This window comes from Neopelma chrysocephalum, unplaced genomic scaffold (genome assembly GCF_003984885.1).
Source record: "Neopelma chrysocephalum unplaced genomic scaffold, ASM398488v2 Primary Assembly neopelma1_42, whole genome shotgun sequence".
Taxonomy (NCBI): domain Eukaryota; kingdom Metazoa; phylum Chordata; class Aves; order Passeriformes; family Pipridae; genus Neopelma; species Neopelma chrysocephalum.
The window spans coordinates 9,220,498-9,243,055 of NW_020897700.1; the positions used below are offsets into that span (position 1 = coordinate 9,220,498).

At 38.6% G+C, this 22,558-nt stretch overlaps 1 protein-coding gene across 10 annotated transcripts in view; it reads right to left on the bottom strand.

Annotated features, from left to right (window-relative positions):
* Window positions 1-22,558, bottom strand: part of TENM3 (teneurin transmembrane protein 3) — a 1,346,985-nt gene that overhangs the window by 173,139 nt on the left and 1,151,288 nt on the right. For 6 of the 10 annotated variants that reach the window (XM_027676660.1, XM_027676662.1, XM_027676663.1 and 3 more), the window contains one exon: window positions 9,864-10,073. The exons of 1 other annotated variant lie outside the window; for it this stretch is intronic. In XM_027676660.1, the coding sequence (XP_027532461.1) occupies window positions 9,864-10,073 (210 nt within the window). Of the gene's footprint in view, window positions 1-9,863; window positions 10,074-12,755; window positions 12,846-22,558 lie in introns of all 10 variants that reach the window. 3 more of the 10 variants (XM_027676669.1, XM_027676666.1, XM_027676665.1) reach the window with 1 other exon arrangement.

The window sequence follows — 22,558 nt, forward strand, 5'->3', positions numbered from 1 at the left end:
ACCTGTGCTGGCTGGGTCTGATCCCCCATCTGTCCTGTAGGTGCTGTGTGATTGCACTTAGGATGATCTGCTCCATAACCTTGCCAGGCACTAAGGTCACGCTGACAGGCCTGTAGTTTCCCGGGTCTTCCTTCCGGCCCTTCTTGTGGATGGGCATCCCATTTGCCAACTTCCAATCATCTGGGACCTCCCCAGTGAGCCAGGACTGGCGATAAATGATTGAGAGCAGGTGGGTGAGCTCTTCCACCAGTTCCCTTATCACCCTTGGGTGGATCCCACCTGGTCCCATAGACTTGTGAGGATCCAAGTGGCTCAGCAGGTCATTAACTACTTCCTCCTGGATTACAGGGGGGCTATTTGGCTTCCCATCCCTGTCTACCAGCCTATGAGGCCAGTTGTCCTGAGGACAACCTGTCTTACTGTTGAAAATTGAGGCAAAGAAGGTGTTAAGTACCTCAGCCTTATCCTCATCCTTGGTAACTGTGTCCACCTCTGTGTCCAACAAAGAATGGAGGTTTTCTTTGCCCCTCCTTTTGCTATTGATGTATTTATAAAAACACTTTTTATTGTCCTTAACAGAAGTCATCAGATTAAGTTCAAATTGTGCTTTTGCCTCTCCAATTTTCTTTCTACATGACCTAACAACATTCCTAAACACTCCATGAGTTGCCTGCCCTTTATTCCAAAGGTGATAAGACTCTTTTTTTCCCTAATTTCCTGAAAAAATCTCCCTGTTCAGTCAGGCCGGTCATCTTCCCCACCAGCTCACCATTCGGCACATAGGGACAGCCTGCTCCTGCGCCTTCAAGATTTCCTTCTTGAAGTACGTCCATCCTTCCTGGACCCCTTTGTTTTTACGGGCTGTTTCCCAAGGTCCTCTCCGAACTAGCCTCCCGAACAGGCCAAAGTCTGCCCTCCGGAAGTCCAGGGTAGAGGTTTTGTTGACACTCTTCCTTACTTCACTGAGTATTGAAAACCCTATCATTTTGTGGTCAGTGTACCCCAGACAGCCTCTGACCACCACATCTCCCACCAGCCCTTCTCTGTTTGAGAACAGCAGGTCCAATGGGGCCCCACCCCTGGTAGGTTCATTTATCAGCTGCAACAGGAAATTATGCTCCATACACTCTAGGAATCTCCTAGGCTGTCTCTTCTCTGCTATGTTGAGTTCCCAGCAGATATCCCTCAGGTTAAAGTCGTACAAAAGAACAAGAGCTGGTGATTTTGAAACCTCCACCAGCTGCTTGTAGAATAATTCATCACCCTCTTCATCCTGGTTGGGTGGTCTGTAACAGACTCCCACCAGGATGTCAGCCTTGCTGGCCTTCCCTCTGATTCTGACCCATAAGCACTCAACCTTTTTGTCACTGACCTCAGGTTCTAGAGAGTCAGGAGACTCTCTAACATATAGAGCCACCCCTTCACCTCTCCTACCTCACCTATGTCTTCTGAAGAGCATGTAGCCATCCACTGCAGCATTCCAGTCATGTGAGTCATTCCACCACGCTTCTGTGATGGTGAGTATGTCATAGCTTTCCTGCTGCATGATGGCTTCCAGCTCCTCTTGTTTGTTTCCCAAACTGCGTGCATTAGTGTACACGCACTTCAGCTGGGCTGCTGATATCACTCCTAACCCTGGCTTAGGCTCTTCTCTGGAGAGCCTGGTTTCAAACCCTTCCACCCTCAAACCTAGTCTAAAGCACTTGCACACCATTTGTACCTCTGGAAGTCAGTGTAAGCAGTAGCTGGGTAAAGTTCTCAGCTTTGTAATTTGTAATGAAAATAAACTCTCTATGTGACTATTTCCTTTTCCTTTTACCTTCTGCATTAACTTCTACCATAAATTTCTTACAGCCTATTTTTCTGCACAAGAGCAGTACATCCTTCTTCCTAATCATGACTTCAGGATTCTTCCATTAAACTGTAACAGAATTTAAATTCAAACTCCTTATCTTGCAATTAGGAATGTCTGTTCTGTAATCAAGCTAGTCAAAGGAGATGATGTGAGTGCAAGCACTGGCAAGCATGGAAGGATGCATTTTTGACACTCTTGTTTATCTATCGCGCCAGGTACATGTTAGTTCATTTTAAGTGATATGACATTTGGATGCAGCATTCCTCCTTTGATAAAAGTATATTCTGCTTTTATAGTTCACTGTATTTCAGAATGAATTTATCTTCACAGATTTTCTTAACTTGCATGATTTTTTTTAATATGATTTTTGATGGGGAAGGGAGGAGCAGAGGAAATGTCTCTACATCAGATCATATCCGCAGTTGGCAGGTTGTCCCATCTGGCATGCATTCGAGTATAAGACGGATAATTTGTCACTCTGAATCCTCTGATTTGTGAAAAGGCCAAAATCATCTCTGGAAAGATATTTTACAGCTAATGATACAGGAGGTGTGGGGGAGAGTGTTCTCTGAAGGCTACAAAGGCCACAATCTGAGGAGGAATAATTGGTCTTGGCTCTTCTATTAAGTAATAGAGATCGAAAACGACAAAAATCTTTTAAGAGCAAAACATGACTTACAACAATCAGATATGAAAACTAATTGCCCACTACTTTGCAAAATTTGATTTTGGAGGGATGAGGGTGAGATTGGGGAACCATAATTTGCTCTTGGCAAACAGATTGAATGCTTAATTAAACTGAACAAATGTACATTTTTGTACATTAAGGGAACAATGTTGACAGAAGTTTGGCTTCAAAACCAATGAAAGAGGATAAAAAGATGGATTCATGAAATTGAAATCAAATATCAAAAAGAGATAAAAAATTAACTGGCTAGCATTCAAGACATGATTTTTAAGTTTTTAAAGCAACTATATTTGCCCCAAGCAAGTGGAACAGATAAATTGTTGATCTGTACCTGAAAGATATTTGCCTTCCTGCAGTGTCTGACTTTGGACTTATGTGCTTCTGTAGCTACTGAGGAAGGCTGCAAGCACTGCTACACAGTGGCTGAAATATAACTGTCTCTGGCCTCAGGAAAGAAGTCATCACGTATTTTTATAACATGAACTTATTCCATATTTACAGAAAGCTTGTCAAGTGCATCTATTCGGCATCATGGACATCCTGAATTTATGGGTATCAAACGTTTTTGCTTACAAAATATTTACGTGAGTATGCACATGTCCAGAAGACATTGGCAGTTTTCATTGAGATCTGGGAACCTTATTTTGTAATTCTGCAGGATATAAAATGGTTCAGCAAGTGGGAAGGGAAAGTGGCTATTGTGCAAATGATTTATTGTGGAAGGACTGGACAATTTCAGAGTGAAGTCTGGTCTACAAGACAAATCATTTTCTGTTATGTTTACCCAGGCAATGCATTGCAAGATGCAGACTGCTAACATAACACACTTAACATAGCTTAATACGAAAATCTCTGTCATAAACTACCAACTCTTGTATACCTGATTTGAAATGCACACAGGTATTGCTAGAGAAGCTCCAGAAGGTTACCTCAGTCCACAGTCTCCTAAGTGAATGCAGATTTGTTCTCAGCAGTATAAGTTACATTTTTATTTATTTTAATTTCATGTTACAAAGTGACAGAACTTCAGTCACTTCCCTTGGGACAGACTTACATATCTTAATACAGTTCACTGTTAAAGAGTTTTTTCTGATGTGCCTAATCTGTCCTTATTTTCATCCTATTACTTTTAATTGTATCTCTATGACATATACAACATGTTCCATTCCATCTTGGGTTATTAGTTTTCCTTTGCCAGCACTTAATTAGTGCTTAGGCTATGTACTGAGTCAAAATTTTAATCTCTTACCTATTCCCATATATTAATACCTCTAATCTCGTAATTGTTTTCATACAAATATACCTGACCAGTAGAATAAATAGCAATAACAGAATTTGGCAGGAACTTTGAGAAAGCAAGATGCCCAAATTCCAAACTCATATTCCATTGACACTGGGTCTATGAATCCCCCTTTGCTGATATATTTGTACCCAGCTCAAACTGTACTTGTGAGTCAGACCATGTTGCAGATTTGTCTAATTAAAATTCTCTATCACCATTTCTCCTTAGATTTTTCCTGAATACCCTGCATCTCCTACCAGCTTACATTTTTCAGTTCTAATTTCACTTGATTAGTTTCTGGCCATACAATTAATGATCCTTCCGTGCCCTCTTCTATTAACACTTTGTCCCCAGTTGGCACTCAGAACACTTGCTGTTTAGTATCATTAGGAAATTTTTTTAGTGCCACTTTTACTCCTACATCCATATAACTAATGAGGATGTTAAATAAAACCAAGATTATAGCATATCACCATGATGTTCTTCAATACAACTCCTCCTATTTGAACTACTATTCTTCATTTATTATCAGAGTTTATTTCAAACCGGGCCCCCTGGTGGCCTAGTGGTTAGCATGCAGGACTCTCACTGCTGCGACCCCGGTTCGAATCTAGCCAGTCCCCTGGGCAGATGGAGCCCGTTAGCCCTGTGAGGCCATCCATCTATGAGAAGGTCACTCTAAACAAACCTACGTCCTGAGGACCTCACTGCCATTGTCCAAGCTTGCTTGGCCCCGGCAGATGAACCTTAGGATTAAAGGGTGGGCTCAGTTCAGCGCAGGCTGTGTCTCACCTAAAAAATCCATTGCGCAGGCTGGAAAGGTAAAAGACCTTTCCCCAAATCTTCGTTCGCGAAGACTGGCCATTATTATTATTATTTCAAACCAAACAGGTCTGAGTTAATTTTTCAAGCAACGTCTTAAGACTAGTGTCAGACCTGAAGACAAATTGTATGTACTGATACAACAATGACAAATCCTAACTTATCATGAATTTTGAGATAAGAGATTAAAAAAATCTCATTAAACAACGTGGATACCTTCAGAGATTCCAGGAAATTCCAGTTCTTAGAATGATGAAAAGAAAAAGAAGCAAATTATACTCCATAAGAAAAAAAAAAACTTAACAGCTTTTAAGCATTCAATCTCATGCCCTCAAGTTTGTTTCTTCTGTCCTAGAACACGCCCACCCCCTTCCTCTTCTTTTGTTCCCAATAATGAGAACTACTAAGCTGCTGTTCATTACAGGGCAGGTGACAGCTCGGCTACTAACTTCTAGTTCACCGGCACATGTAGGTTCCCTTGAGGAATAACTGCGGCAAAGCAGAGATGGAATAAGGGCTGGGCTTGTAGGTACTAAAGTAGGCCTACCAGAAAGTCACACAGCATACTTCCAAGATGTTGGATAAGACTGACTTAACTTGCCATGGGCCTTTTCAATATCCACAGGTTATTTCCAACCTTCTCACAAGGGGAAAGTATGAAAGGGGAAATCACATTTTCCTCTTTCCACCCTCAAAGGAGCTGCAAAGGAAGAAAAGATGCCTTAAAGTCACTTGTGTCTTCCACTAAGTTTTAAAGCAGATCCCCTGTGTGTACTTCTTCATAATTCCATTTCATTTGCTTTTGGTGGGGAAAAAAAGGCAGAAATGAGGCAGCTTGCTCAGTTATGGTGGTTATACATGAATTGAGGTATTTATGCAGAAAAATAAAACATGAGAGTTAGAAGGAAAATCTGAAGTGTAAAAAAACCCTAACAAACCCCTAACAAAATTCACACCTAAGCTCTGTACATGTGTTATATCTGGTCATTCCTGGTACCGTGCTTGAGCATTTGGTCCCTATTCTCTTAGGTACTTGTACAAAAGTGGAAGATTCTGACTTTGGCTTCTTTACATTGTGGTATGATAAAATAATAGTAATTTTGGTATAGCAGATACTTTTGTATTTGTATAACCTCTTCCATCAAATTCTAATAAGTCATGATGAAGTCCTCAAATTACGTTTATACAACAATTATGCCACAGTACATTTAGCATCTGTACAGTGGGATGTCCTATAATGAGACCTCTGAATATGGAGACTTCTTCAAGTCAATTCAAACAGCTTTATCACATTATTTTTTCTCTTTCACAAATTTATATTCAGAATCATGCTATAGATTTCCCAATTTTTTTGCTCCTTGAAGGAAACCTCAGCCATTTTGAATTGAAAGCCCATCAATCTGCAATTCCCATGTGGCTGGAGCAAAATCTTGTTTATTGTGCATTACCTGGCAGGACCTTAATCAAGGAAGAGTGAAAACCAGTTTATATAATACTGAATTTTTTTCATATCTTCCCATTAGATAAACTATCATCACAAACTGTTACTAAGAAACATGAGAACCTCATAAAACTTAAATGTTCAAATGTACTATACAAATGCTGCTGTGAAATACATATATTTTGCATTTTATGGTTCTCCCATTACATTTTCAATTTAGGGAATTGAATAAGAATTTCTAACTCAGAATCTTCAACTACATTATCAGTAGCAAGCATTAACTATATCCTGTTTTCATAGTCACTGCTTGAACTAAGAATTTAGCACTGTACTTCTCATTATATTAAATTCTGTGTCAAGACAAGCTGCTACTTTTTCATGGAAAAAGATTAAGAAGCTTATCAAGATGCTTAAATACACACTTCACATGACTTCTATTGTTTGTAAGACTTTATGACACAATGAAACCCTCTACCTCAGTCACATTCAAGAATCCTTTCTTCCCAGCATCTAGTTCACTCTTCCTCTCACTTAAACAAATGTTTACCTTCCCTGCAGACATATTGAGATGTCCCCATTTCTTATAAACCATTTCATTCTTCTTCTAGAAACATAAAACTAGTAAATTGTTCTGAAATCAGAAGCCAAACAGGCTAACTGCTGTTAACAACCCATACACTGAGCTGCACCGTGAAGAGGAACAAGTAGAATTAATCAGCGGCGCTATGTAAAGGAAGAGTTATGACTGATGGTCCTAAAATTTTACAACTTATTAACACAGTGCTTTTAGAGAAATTAAATGATTCTTACTAAACTGTCCACAACAGTCCTCACTTGATCTGAATTTTTAAAGCTACTAGCAATACCTCCATGAAGACTTTACCTTACATATGGCAAGCATTTGATAACTCCTTTTAGTAATTCTCATTTCTCTTTTAGCTCATTTCTGAAAAGGAAGCTAATTCCCATTGGTTGACAAAACAAACTAATCAGACCCGAAGGCTTAGATTAATATAATTCTAAATACATAATCAGATCCTTTAAATTTTGAGTGAGTTGATCAAATAAACTATATTGATCAAATGAACTTGTTCTAAAGAAAAATAAACAGGTGTTTGCATAGACTAAAGAGATGTTAATTCAACTTGCTATTCAAATAAAGTCAATATAAATGAAAGCAGTTCAATAATATAATTGCTTTAGGTCAGTACCTTTTTTATCCTTAAATGCTTCAGCAGTGATCCCCTACCTTCTACCAATATAAACATTGGACAAAGTCATCTGGAATATGGCACTGGAGTTATTAGATAACCCGTTAAGATTAGATAGCATGGAAAGCTTATATCCAGATCCAAAACAAAAAGCAACTGATAAAAAAAACTTCTTTCTGTGAAAGTGTTACACATGCTGCATTATTTATCATTTTAGCTAAAGAAAATACAATATTCAAATAATACTGTACCGAAGGACACAATTAAAATGTATTTACTTTCTAGGGTACATTTTGGAGAGATCCACACACTACAATGCAGTGCTACACAACAATGCAAATCATTGAGTAGAAGAAAGCTGTAGCTAACTTAGAAAATACTTTTCAAATTCTCCTTTTCCCTGTTTTACAAACATACTTTTCTCCCATCAATAGGCCAGCAGCATACGATATAGGAAACCAACCATAAGCAAACCAAGTAGATAATCCAAGCAACATTCATATATGTGATGGGTGAAAGCAATCTTTCTTCTAGTAACACAAACCCTCATCCTGCAATTGACTCCAGGAATAGAAGCCCACTACCAGAACACCTATGGTCTTCTCCTTATCCAGTAGAAAAGCAAGCAAGCCCAATTTAAATTATAGCAATCACTATATATACAGTATCCGTGGTTAGCAAGATGAAGCACTTCTAAAAACAAGTCTAATCTTGTGGAGAAATATTATTAGCTGTGTTGTATGGCCACCAGCACTACTAGACTATGAATGTATTATATATCATTGATTTAATTTTTGACAGCAGGAACTGCAAGCAGTTCTGCTACAAATATACACTGAAGGGGTGAGTGTATACTGCAGATAGAGGAGATGGGGAGCACAGTGGGAAGAGAGAGGGGAAGGGAAAATGAACATACACTTGCAGAGTATGCCACGTTTCCCTTCTGTTTAGCAGAAGTCTTACAAAGAACAACACTCTCAACATACACCAGGTCTGAACTTCTGTCCTACTTGTAATCAAAACCCCCCTTATTTTGTCCTGCTAAAAGGCCAACACTTGACTTGGCATGGGACCAGTCAAAATTCATTTAGCCAGTCTGGAATGAAAGGGGTTAAGGAACATTTCCTCAAGGTCGGCAAACTCTGACTGGCAAGCAACTGTTCAGAATTTCAGAAGCAGCAAAATGCTCAAATCTAGAGGAATGATGAATACTTACTAGCTTTGTAAGAGGCTAAGAGATGCAAGGAGATCTTCGCAACTATTCAAAATTTTTAGCAGTTTTGTCTTGCTTTTGCATTTTTTCATTTGTAAAGGAAGGATTGGTAGGTACAGTAATCTAAATGTATTGACTTCTTGAACTAAACCAGGCTACCTTTTGGATAATGCATATAATTTCTAACAAATTTCATATTCTTAGACATTAAAGAAAGGAGACATCTTCATAACACACCCTAATTATGACAATGCTTTACCAGGTTTTGCAGTTCTTCACAGATTAAATATTGAGCAAGCTGAACATGCAAAAATAAAGTTATCATTATTAATTTTAAAGATCTTAATCCAAATGCATCAAATTCACATACATGACTACTCTTAGCAGACTGGCCTTTTAGACACAAAACCAAAGTTCCACTCCAACCCAGGAAGAGAAGCTCAAAGCTAGTGTTTTGCTTGGCAAAATAATTCTGTCCAACCAGCTGATGTGCAATTTGTAGAGAAATATTTCTCCAAACTCCCTCTAGTGGTTCATCCATAGGTGAGTTCTTTACAATCAACAGACAGAAATGGTTCTTAAAAAGTGAAGCAGCTGAATTAGTGTGAATTAACAAATTATTCTTCCAGTGTGCCTACACCAAGAAAATCTGTTCAATCATACAACAAAAATGAAACCCTGTGGCTATTGTATTTTTGTATGTAAAATAAAAAAAAAAAAGTAAAATTGTGGTTTCTTAGAGCATGATGTATAAGCAGGGACTGGTGTTTTAAGTATGTCACTCCCATTACTTACTCATAGTGGTTGGGAGGATGAGAAACATGGAAACATACATCTCAGAAGCCACCACTGCCTTCTGCCATCACACAGCTCTCTTCCTCTAGAACTTTTTTCTCAGTCTTGAGTGCCCTATCCAGTAACATACAAATCCTGCTCTCCTTCTTAAGGAAATGAAAGGAATGGCTGGAACCTGCTGAACTTGATGATATCTTTTACATTATTCTGAAGCTAAATATCATGACAGTTTAACCAACTTCAGCCTACCCTTTAAAAAGTACAACTGAAGGTTAATCACTTGCTAAAAACCACATTACATAATAAATCAATAATGGCTATGGTTTAATGTAAGTATTGCATGTTAAAATTACTTAAATGAGCTTTTACATATTATAAGTTATTTTCTACTCTTGCTTATCCTACAATAAAACAGAGACATCATTTGTGACATTTAAAGGAAAAGCAGTTTAAAATACAAAGTCATTTTGATATATTTAATTTTTATTAGACAATTTCTTAGGAGGATGGAAAATAAAAGGGTATTTAAACTATGGACAAAGTGTCCTCTTCTTACCATGACCTGGGACAGACACTGGATTAGTACCGGTCTGTACTAGATATGAGCTGGCAGTATAGTCCTCATCTGTATCAGAGTCCTGAACTGGCTGGCTGGCATTATTACTTAATAACCACCTCTGGTTGTCATGGAGATTGGGTGATGGAGGAGGGGAGTGTAAATGTTCAGTAACTGATGGACTAGATGAGGAGGATGGCATGGGAGGACCTATAAAAAAATAAAAAAAAATTTAAAATATAGACCAAGATATTACACGAAAAACAAATAGTTTATTTTTTGCATTACCAAAAGATGAATAGTCTACTTCAAATAATAAAAAGAGATGGACAAAGAAAATGACAATTGCCTGTAATAAATTGGTATAAGTGCTTTAGAAAATATAACACAATGCCATGACTTGATATTTCAATGGACAGTGTCTATCATACAGGGCTTCTTCTTTGAGTGGGACACTCCCATCTTAAAATCTATTTATGAAACAAAATAATATAGATAAGCAAAGAAACAGGACCAGTTTTCCGAGCTCACACATAAGGAAACTCACCACCCTAAATTTCTACCATACGAGTTACTGACAGGATTTTTAGTTTTCAGCAGTGTTTCTCAGACACATATACTGCTTAAAACCTATTAAAATGTTTCACCTGTCAAACTTGTGTCCATCTGCACAAGTGGTTTTAAAACATGCATATAAAATGAATACATCCCATTTCTGCACCTTGAAAGTACTTTAAGGGCACCATGAAGGAAGACAGATTTAAATAAAGCTTTAGGATACCATAACAGTGCATTTAGCCCTTCAATGAAACAATAATTAATCCAGAATGTAGCAGAGAAAGAGTTACCAAAGAGTTACCTAATTTACCCTGTGACTATATGGATTCTTTTAAGTCTTTAGTAAGCACAGATCTTACTCTGAGAGACCAAGACTGCTGGACTACTTTTGAATAAAGTTTTATATTGCCTGTACGTGGGAAATTGTACCAGAATATGAAGTAACTTTATTACATAATTTATGTTAAAACCAAAATTAGATTAACCTGCATGGTTATCATTCATAACTATGAATCTAAACTTATAATAGAAGGAAGGGTTTTTTTTTTCATCATGTAATGATTTATTTTTATGGTACTCACTAGTACAGTTATGCTGGAGAGGTGCTGCACTTCTCAATGTTAAGTTTAATACAATAAATCATATTGGCACCAATAGCTTGAATTACCTTCCCTCCATCTCCCTTGTACACTGCTAGAATCATGCTAATTATTATTTTTCCTTCATATTCAGTTTATCCTATCACGTAGTATCTTAAATATCTCTAAAATACATTGATAAGTCCAAATCAATTGGTTTCCCTGACAGTACGCTACACTGATGAGTAGCAACTCAGAATGAGCATCACTTGGTTGCTCTGGCTTACTGAGCTTCTCAGTTCAGAAACCATTGTCTGTCAGGTGTGGAGTGGAAGCGTGAGGCTATTAGCAAAGCTCCCACTATTACACTCAGTGGGGATAAATCTCTGCTACTGTCAAAATCAAGTGATTACCACCAGGAAATTATGCAACTTTTTATAAATAAATCTAATTCTGGCAAGCAGGACCTAGAATCATAGAATCGTTTAAGTTGGAAAAGAACTTTAATATCATTTAATCCAACCTTTAACCCAGCACTGCCAAGCCCACTACTAAACCTTAAGTGCTACTGTCCTTAAGTGCCACATCTAGGTGTCTGTTAAACACCTCCAGGGATAGTGACTCAACCACTTCCCTGGACAGCCTGTTCCAATGCTTGATAACCCTTTCAGTGGAGAAAGTTTTCCTAATATTCAAGCTAAACCTCCGTGGCATGCTGCTAGCTCATGTTCAGCCAGCTGTCGACCAGCACACCCAGGTCCTTTTCTGCCAGGCAGCTTTCCAGCCACTCTCCCCCAGTCCTGTACCATTGCATAGAGTTGTGACCCAAGTGCAGGACCTGGCACTTTGCCTTGTTGAACAAAGCAAATCGCCTTAGCCTATTGATCCAGCCTGTCCAGATCCCTCTGTGGAACCTTCCCACCTTCCAGCAGACCAGCACTTCCACTCAACTTGGTGTCATCTGCGAACTTACTGAGGGTGCACTCGATCCCCTCCTCCAGATCATCGATAACAAATTTAAACAAGACTGGCCCCAGTGCTGAGCCCTGGAGAACTCCACAAGTGACCAGCCACCAGCTGGATGTAACTCCATTAACCACCACTCTCCGGGCCTGGCCATCCAATCAGTTCTTAACCCAGCAAAGAGTACACCCGCCCATACCATGGGAAGCCAGTTTCTCCAGGAGAATGCTGTGGAAAATGGTGACAAAGGCTTTACTAAACCAGGTGGATGACATCCACAGCTTTTCCCTCATCCACTAAGCGGATCACTTCGTCCTAGAAGGAGATCAGGTTGATCAAGCAGGACCTGCCTTTCCAAAATCCATGCTGTCTGGGCCTGATCCCCTGGTTGGCCTGTAAATGTTCCATGATGGCACTCAAGATGATTTGCTCCACAACCTCCTCAGCACTAAGGTCAGACTGACAGGCCTGTAGTTCCCTGGGTCCTGTTTCTGGCCCTTCTTGTAGATGGGCGTCACATTTGCCAACTTCCAGTCACCTGGGACCTCCCTGATTTACCAGGACTGCTGGTAAACGATTGAAAGTGGCTTGGTGAGCTCCTCTGTCAGCTCCCTCAGTACCCTTGGGTTGATCCCCATAGACCTAAGTGTGTCTAAGTGGTGTAGCAGGCCACTGCTCATTTCTCCTTGGATTACAAGGGCTTTATTCTGCTCCATGTCCCTGTCTTCCCGCTCAGGGGCCTGCGTACCTTGAGGACAACTGGAAGACTGAGGAAAAGAAGGCATTGAGTTACCTCAGCTTCTTCCTCATCCTTTGTCCAGTAAAGGATGGCTATTCTCCTTAGCCCTCCTTTTGTTGCTTTCTTGTCACACAGTTACATGGTCTGCAGAGAAAAGGTAGCTAGCTGTAATATGAGCCAATTTTTCACAAGAACCCTAGGCCAACCAGCTGGGACACGTATTTCTGCACAGCTTCATCCAGCACTGGCAGACTTCTGCAGTAAGCTCCTCTTTGATTCCAAGTGCAAAGACAGATAGCTATCTATACTGCCATTTATAGAATACGCTGCATCTTAGGAAAAAAAACACCCAAAAACTTAACACACTTTCTAGAGGAATCGTAAATGATGTGCATATTCCTTTCCAATTTCTTTTTACATGGAATAAAAGACATCTAAAAATATTTGGTAATATCTGTTACTGAAGTTTTAAACACATTTATAAATCATAAAAATCATTAAGCATGACAAAAGCCAATTATATTTTCCATACAGCATAGAGGCACACAACACAAAGAATACTTCATTCTAAGAAAAACCACAAAGATACAATTACTGATTTTCTCCCCCTGTTCTGCTTCTTTGAGTATACACCTAGAAAAATTTTCTGTTGTTCTGCTTTGACTTTCTTGCCTGTCTTTAAAAAACAGGAAAAGGTCCCATGTGTACTATGTGACTGATGCAAGAATAAGCTATTTTTCACAGGCAAGTATTTTGGACTTAAGAGTGCTTAAATCTCATGTTTTAGGTCAGTTATGAGGATCAACACACTTTAGTTTGTTGGCATTTTCATAATTGAAAAGACATGACTTCAAATGTACTTAAATACTTCAAAAAAAATTATCGCACATGAAAAAGCAAAAAAGATTTGCAGAAAATATAGGCAAACTCCAGCAAGAACAGATTCAACATAGCAATATTTAAAGAGGTGAATAAATTTGCTAAGGAAATTATATGAGTCCCCAAAGAAAGTAAAACCCAAAGAAAACTGGTTGTAAGAAGAACATAAAAAAAATACACCTGAGCTAATAATGGATACATTAAATACATATGTACAAGGTAATTATGTTAAAAAAAATGTGTACTGTTCTGTGCCATGATCAGCACTGATCTAAAAGACAGCACAAATTAACAGCTAGAAGCAGAGCTGATGTCACATATGGAAAAGCTCAAAGGGACAAGTATGATAAGTGCAACCCATAAAAAGATAGCAAATAAACAATGGTGAAGACTGCCATCAATGGACTGGTAGCATTGCATGGGAATTTCTATATTAAGCATATTAAGGCTTAACTAAGTCTAAGGCTGAGCCTCTGGCAATTGCTGCTGCCCAACACCATGGGTATGAGAGCAGGAAAACAAAGTGAGGCTGCTGCAGAGTGTGGCAAGGACTGAGGACAGAGCAGGGCAGAGCTATGCCTTTAACCCCAGAGCCTCAGGGGCACTCCCACTTGGACAGAACCCACAGCTTACAGTTATGTACAAGTTTCCTACAACCTTTCCCTTAGAAAAAGAAGAAAAAGCTATTAGCTCCATGGTGTTATGAAGAATGAATCAAAAAACTGCTCAGCTTTCGTATTTTATCGGTCATCACATGCTAAAGAAGCACTTTGCTTCAAAAACAACAATGGGTGCATAGATGAACTGCATCTGCACTAGACATATTTTAAAGAAAATAGTATTGGACACTTTTGGAACATGGTATTTAAGACAAAAGTAGGATGGAAGAGAAGCAGTAGTAATGATCTCCTGCTGTTGCAGGGTGGGTGGGCTGAAATAGATGACCCAGAAAGTCTCTGAGGAGCCCTAAAACACATGTACTTATGAAAACTTCCCAATAAACTCCTAAAGTTTTTGCTGGCAATACGACACTAAGAAGAAGCAAAAACCTTGTTTATTTTCTTTTCTGATTATAATTCATGAGGCAACAAAAACTTTCCTGCACTAAAACATGATCTTGAAAGCATGTAAAGCTTTCGTTGCTTCATGGATTTCCTCAATGCAGAACTTCTGTTCGTATACCTAGATTGTCTCTCAAAACCTGCCATTATCAATTTACTTCCATAAGATGCATTGTGAGTTACATACTTTGAAAAAGTAATTTCACTATAAAAATTTGAAAGGCCATTATTTTAATCTCAATCAGGCTGCATAAATCGTATACCTAACTTACGTACAATTTCTGATGGCTGCTAAGGCAATGCAAGAGCAGACAGTTCTGTTTAGGCTGTGTAACTATGGCAGAACAGTGCATTTTTCCTTTCATAGTCTTGGCAGCCCGTGTCACTGAGACTGAAGAAAAAAAAATCCTGTGTCTGCATGTCAAAGACACAGAAGGAGAGTCTTATTTTGAAGTTAGTGGTAAGGAGTACTTACTGACTGTCAGTAAGAAAATGCTATTAAATTACAAATTTCAAGGTAGATAGCTCTTTTCTTTACTGAAATTAATGGGATTTTTGTTGGTGAGTTCATGGAAATGAAGATTTCATGTTATATTAAATGGCACTATTATGTCATATAAACCCAAAAACATACCCCATACTGTGGAAAAATATACATATAATGGCTCACTAACAGTAGCTATATATATATCCATTTTGTACTTTTCTCCTCACAACAGGAAAGGACAGGTTGCCTTTTTTTTTTTTTAATAAAACAGTTTAAGTGATCTTTTAAAACTGGGATAAGATCAGTGCTTTTTGGAGGTCAGAAATAACATGTCTTCTGGCTCAGTCAATTAGAAACCAAAACACTTTCTAACATGAAGGACACTTACAGGCCTTCTGAATCAAGCTGACTCTTTGCAATCTGTTCTACGACTTCCCAGTGTGCTGAAAGCTGTAACGCACTCTTGTTAAGAAGGGCACCTACACCCTCCTAACAAATTTACTGATCACATCCCAAAATTTCAATTTTCAATGTATCACATGTAGATTGACCCAAAAAAGCCCCCTAAAAAAACCTCAAACCCCACTCTTGGTATGTACAACCCTTACTGACCAGATTTTGGACCTCTTCGTCTCTGCATATAACGCATTAAGTTAGTCATTAGTGAGTTTTAATTGTAAACTCATTTTTTATTACGGACTCCCTGTATGCTCTCCAACCTGTATGATTTGGCACTGGCATTTATCTCTCTGCTGGATCCTGCAGCCTTCTGCAGTCAACCTGCAGTGACAGTTATCTCTTAATTAATACTCTACATGCAAATGGAACTACCAAAAAGTGCTGTGGCATAGCACACAAAGAACAATTATTCATAACCAACACAGTTCTATTTATCTACTTATGCCATAGTCTACCATTGTAGCTACTGGGAAGAAAGATCTCCCCAAGGAAATACATGCATAGACAGTCTTTCAAATATATACACATATATAAATAAGAGTGTATAAATCCATCTATAGTGAAAAACACTGCAGCAAAAAGAACTATGTACCAAGAATTCTTTCAAAAATATCTTTCAAATGCATAAAAACAATGTTTGTGGTCTACTGTGGGTTCTCTATTTAACTGTTTTTGTTTTGCTTTATTTCTACACATAAGGGATAATGACCTTTTTACCTGTGAATTGGGAGGTGTACTTTTGAAATTTCAAATTCTTCTGAGTGCTGATGAACTGTGACTGTATGTCAAATGCAAACCTTAAACACAAATGACATCTAGTTTCCCTAGATTTCCCCTTGGAAATTTAGTACTTCTAAACAAAACAGATGCATTATCTTGACATGTATTTTAACTCACAAAGTTGTAACTACTTCCATAGACTGTGAAAGCTGAAACTTTATAAGACTATAATCAAAGGACATTGATTTGAAAAACCAAAGTAATCCATTAGAAAGCAAGAGAAATACTGGCCTGAAATATTGTAATTTTTTTCCCCTTTTGGAAGTGTAGTATAATAACCACAGTCTGTAATATAAAGTTGGTAATTATCTTCTGAAAAAGAGAAAGATTTCTTGAGAAAAATGGTTATGCATTAGAACTGACACTCATTTCTGAAGCAAACACTTTGTGTTTTGAAGCATTTTGATTTTTTTCAGAAAGTTAACAGCTGCTGCTCAGCAGATTGCTAAATGAAAAGGAGTGCCCTGTTCTTTCAGGGGTCAGACTGCATGACCACAACAGCTCCTTCTTCAATCCTGAGTTCAGGCACTGTTCATCTTCACTTTAAATGGGAGTTTTTGTCTGTAAAGAAATTGCAAAATCTAAGCCTTAACAGACAAAGTATCCTAACCAAAGTGCATTGCTCTTCTTATTTTTTTAAATTATTTTTTACTAATATTATTTTCAAAAAGAATTACCTTACAGCTTCAGAGACAGGTGCAGAGCAATAATCACTCATCTAGGCAGAAAGTTCATAAGCTGAACTAAAACCTCAAGCACCTCTAGTATCCAGGTTTTACTTTTCAGGAGCTATTCTGCTCAACTCAACTCAATCTTGCACTTTATTTCCCCCAATATTAATAAAAAGTGGGCACGCAAAATATTGGAAGGGGAACAGAGAGCTATTTCCAGAAGAGTGAAAATCCTCAGAAAATCATTTTAAGTGATAGGTCTCTATGTTTTTAGAAAAACGTTCTTCTTCTTTGGTGAGTTGGGGGTGCGGTTTTCGACAGAAGCAAGCTGAAATCAATGCCAGATTGCAAAATATTTCAATGAACTCCTATTTTCATTTGAGATGCAAAAGTTCTCTCATGAAAATGTCACCTCTCCATTAGAATCTGCTGGGATTCAGGGTCCTCAGCCTTGCGATGGGAGTCTCATAAGCACAGCCAGAACAAGACGACACCAGCTCAGCCACCAACTCAGCTGTACAAGTCACATACTCACAGTTTTGGCCAAGCCAAGTACCACTTGCAACCAACTTGCAAGGCCTGGCAGCAAGCACACAGCAGCTGAAGCATTGCGGCTAGAAGGTGTCCAAGGCCACAGAACACTTGAACCGTGCAGGCAGGGAAGCTCCTGGGGTCCCCATCTGGACTTGTGTGACTCACACACAGACTCCAGCCACTGAGTTGGTGCCTGCTTAAACATGGCCAAATTACAGAGGTGCACAGTCTCTCTACATGCAGGCACATCTGCACAGCTGCATTATCAATGCAACGCAAATCGCACCCGTTTGAGGTCAATGGCTTCTGCCTCAGTCACAGTCCTCAATGGCTGTGCACATCTGCCTGGGCTTGCTGCCTCACTGACCAGTACATGGGGGTGGGAAAGGGCAGCAGAGATCTCTTGAGTAGTGGGGATGTGCAGCCAGTTGTTCTCTCTACTCCCTATTCATCAATTCACATGGAAAACAAACTAAGCATCACACAGTGTTGTAGAAAGAAGCCAGTCCTTCTCAAAAATCTGCCCAGATTTTCACGTTCAAAAAACCCAAACCATAAACACATCACATACACAAGCTCAAACCAGGAGAAAAAAACTCTCCAATTATTTTTTTCCCTGCATTTCCAGAAATGGGACCAAGCATCAAAAATGCAGCTGCTGGCATATACTATAATCGATGTGTGAAGGATAGCCACTCTCAGCCTCTGTGTGTCTTATAGTCACTCAGTGATGAGGTTGAAGAGATTACGAAGTTTCCACTCTCAATCCTGACCTTTGTAAAAGACTGTAATTTTTCTGGATACTGATATTCTTTCAGATGGCAATTTGTAAAGAGTAATCACCTAAAAAAGTAACCTTTGAAGAAATGCATCTTTGTTCTTCTTATCCATGACTTTTTATTATTAGAGGTGAAATGGATTGAGCCATGTCATATCTGGTTTATCATTCCTCCAGCATGACTCTGTGGTAGTCGATGTACTTTGTATTTTCAAAGTTGCTTTGGGCTAAATTAGGGCAGGCAGAAAAAGTCTTTTTGGAATAGGACAGGAAATGCATCTTGAAGAGCACAAAACAAAGGTTTTTTGGAAGGGAGTGGGAGAGAGGCTTCTTCAAGATGAAATATATCTTCTGAGAATGATTCACAAATCATTCAGTTTTTAGAATCAGGTAATTTCCAACCCTCATTCCTCCCACCCCTGTAAGCAGCAGTCTAAAGATGAATGAAACCAAATACTAATTAACTAAATTTGTTTTTCTTAATTCTATGGGATCCTCTATGAGAAAAGCAGTCAAAGCAATGACAGGGATACCAGTTTTGCCTACTTTTGCTACCAGTGTGGCCACTGCCTTGCAGTCCACTATAAAAGGAACCACATCTTTGAAGCAAAGCATCCAGAGATGCTCTTCATGACATTGAATTGCCTATGCTTGCAGATCACAGAATATGACTTGTTTTCTTAGAATGAAATACAGCAATTTAGAGGTTTTGATAGATGTGAACAAAGATCAACAAACTAGAGGAAAAGTTTTCTATCAAACTTAACTACAAAAATAATTTTATTTCTTAATATGTGATTTAATACAGAATCACACAGAGTATTCTGAGTTGGAAGGAACCCACAACAATTATCAACTCCAACTCTTAAGTCAGTGGCCTGTACAGACCTGCGACCTTGGCGTTATTATCACCACACTCTAATCAATTAGTTTGTTTAGTGTGGTTATTTACATCCATATTTGCATGTGCATTTTAGGAACATTACCTATTTCAAAAGATCAGGGCTGTGGCATTGCAAAAGAGGAGGAGGAAGGATGCAATGACTGTTGCCATCTTCACCAGCTTCTGATTAAAAGCCAGCAAACACTGGCATGTGCCCCCATGAGCTCCCCATGCCTCCCTGCACAGCTCTGCAAGGCCCAGCACACTGTCGGGCAGCCATCAGAATGAGCAGTGCTACTGCCAGAGCCCTCCATGTGAACTAAAACATCACGCTGCTGCACCCTGCGTTTTCCCAATAAAATTTCCCATAAAACTAAAGAACTATGCAATGTTCAAAAAACGTGCATTTAGCAAAGAGAAAGGAGAAAGAAGTCCTGACAACAAAACATCAAACTCACCTAACCAGTGAAGAAGCCTTGAACTTCATAGGGTTCATATGCCTGAAGGTAACACAACTGAGTAGGTATTTTTGTTAGCTCTTTGTTGCTTCATTTTCAAACACCCTTCTTTTCCTGTTGCACTTTCAAGTTTTGTTCCTTGCTAGGGCTTTTTTCTGCTACATTAGATGTAACTCTTTAACAAAGGAATTTTGGGGAGGGGAGGAATTAGAGAATTACCAGAAAATTATTGACTGTTGTCTCACACAGTACCACTCTTGCAAGCAACAGGACATTTACTGGACATTGATGTCTCATTACATCTAGTATGTAATTTATTTCTCTGCTGGAAGAGAACTTATCAGCTTTGCCCATGTGGAGAAAATGTTTCTACCTTAGAAACAAATAGACCACCACAGGCAGGAAGCTGAAAAGCTTAAATGAAAACCCACTGCATGATCACCGAAGTCAGCTCGCTACCAAAGCTGCTAAGGCAGCAGTGTTGAAATGGGCCAGAGGTGGCATTTTAGGGCCAGATTTTTGACAAAGCCAAGTCTCACAGAGGGATGATTTAGAAAACCAAGAACAATAAAAACTGTAGACTTCTGAGAACGGAGAGAAAATTGGACTCCTTATTTATGTGTCTCTGAAAATTCAGCATTAAACAGAAAAGCCAAATATATAAACAATAATGTTTTAACTGGTGAGAAAATTTTGTGAAGCGCTACAAAGTTGTGTATTTTTACTCACTCTTCCACAGTAAGAAATTATTGCTATCTAAAAGAGAATATTTTTTTACTAGTTATATAAACCCTCCATTTGGTGGCTTTTAATTTTTTAACATTTTATCTGTGTTTACATTTGGCAGGACTGGGTAGTGCTCTAGCTATACATACAATTTAAAACCATAAATTTCAAATAGGGTTAGTTATCTGTTTGAGTTCAGAAGAATACAGACTTAACATTTCTTTAAAAAATATACAAACCCCTCACATTAGCTTAGGTAGGTGAGAAAATGCTGAATGGAGGTAAAAAAAATCCCTTTGGCCTCAGACTAAACATGGAAAATTTCACTCCAAAAGTGCTCTTCATAAAGTTATGAGCTAATGAACAAAAGGGGGTTCTAGTAAAGTTTCATTAAATGTTAGCTTTAAAATCCAGCGTAGTAACATAATCTTTATTTCTTTGCCAATTTGACCACTTCAGAGTAGTAAAAACCAAAGTAAACCACACCGATCACTGCAAAGAGGTTTCATCTCAATGAAAACAGAAAAGGCCCAAAAGATTGGGCCAAAATACATATAAAGAAAATTCCAAAATAGAGAAAAATACTTGTTTACGTCTGACTGGAGCCAAGGGTAACAAACCCTCTTTACCAATCTGCTTCCAGAATCCTTGGGCCTTTGTCCAAGGACAAGGGAAATGCCAGCTGGGCCATCCATATCTGCTGACAGGCAGAGGTTATTATCCATCTCTTTGTAAAGAGATGAAAGGAAATTCTCATTTGAGTGCTTTGCGAACTCTGAAACAACTGCTCTTCGGTTGAACAGTAGGGTCGCCAGCAGAAGCTGTGTAAGCCTCCGAGTTCCTGAAAAATTATTAATGTTGAAGCATTCTACTTTCAAGATGCCCTCCCTTCATACCTGTAAAACCTGTCAGATAAAAACCAATTTCTACACAGAAAGCCCTTAAAGAAATTGGTCTGGAAGCCCTGCCCTGTAAAACTAAAATTCCCCATGTACTTTATAGCACGTGCTTTCCAAGATTATCCACTCCCTCACATTAACCTTCATAAATCTCTACTGCCAAAACATCTATCAAAGTACTTACTGATAAGAAAATACATGAACAAATTTCTTACTCTACTCGGGTTTTTTTCCCCTCTGAAAAAGACACTTTTTAACAGGTTCTTGGCCAAGATTACATTTGTATTCACACAGTGCCTTTTTTATAAAAAGATGTAATGCAACCAATTATAAGAGTGGCCCCTGAAAAAGTCAACTAATGGCTTGACTTCGTCTGCATTCATATCAACACAAAGTAACTAATTTTATATGATGCTTGATTATGTAGCACTATGTAAGGAAGAGATTACGTAGGAACATTTAAAAGATAAACATACTTGTTCCAAAAGGAGCGGATCTTTTAAAATGTAATTCATAAGCACTGAGAAAAACTGAAACACAGAACCGAAGTCACGTTTATCCACATTTCATTCATTTTGTCCTTTGGCATGTTAACGCCTAGCACGCATGCAGTTTTCTGATGCAGTTGCTGTTACTACATGGTACTTAATTTAGTCTCCTACACTCGAAATGTCATGATTTCTACATGAAGAGATAAAGACAAAGGAATAGTCTTAGCTCTCTTGCTCAGTTATCTGAGGCGCTTTCTCTTTTTGGGTGTTGTTTGTATTTGTTATTTATCTTTGAGGTATGGTAGTGGTCCAAACAGTCATTCATTACATGTTTTTTGATGAAGTTACCATTCATTATTTGTTTCTCAAGCAGTTACAGCCTGCTAAATCCATTCTTGGTCAGGATTTTTACATCCACGAGTAGAAACCAAATCACAGGATACTTCAAAGTCAGATCCTGTGAAATAGTGGAGGTTGTTAATCAATGCAGTTTAATACAAACCCCTCTGCTACGCTGATGTTAAGATGATGTGTGCTGAGGTGAGCAGGCAGCAATATTAAGAACCATACACAAATTTCTTCCGAATAAAAGTGATGCATCAGCCCATAACATTCATCAGGCCATGCAAACTCTCACGAATCCAACTTTCATTGTAAGTGTCTTTTTGGATCTATTTATTTCAGAAGATGTGGTATGAACAATGGTATAATAAGTTTTACTATGTTTTAGGCATAAATGACTCATACATCA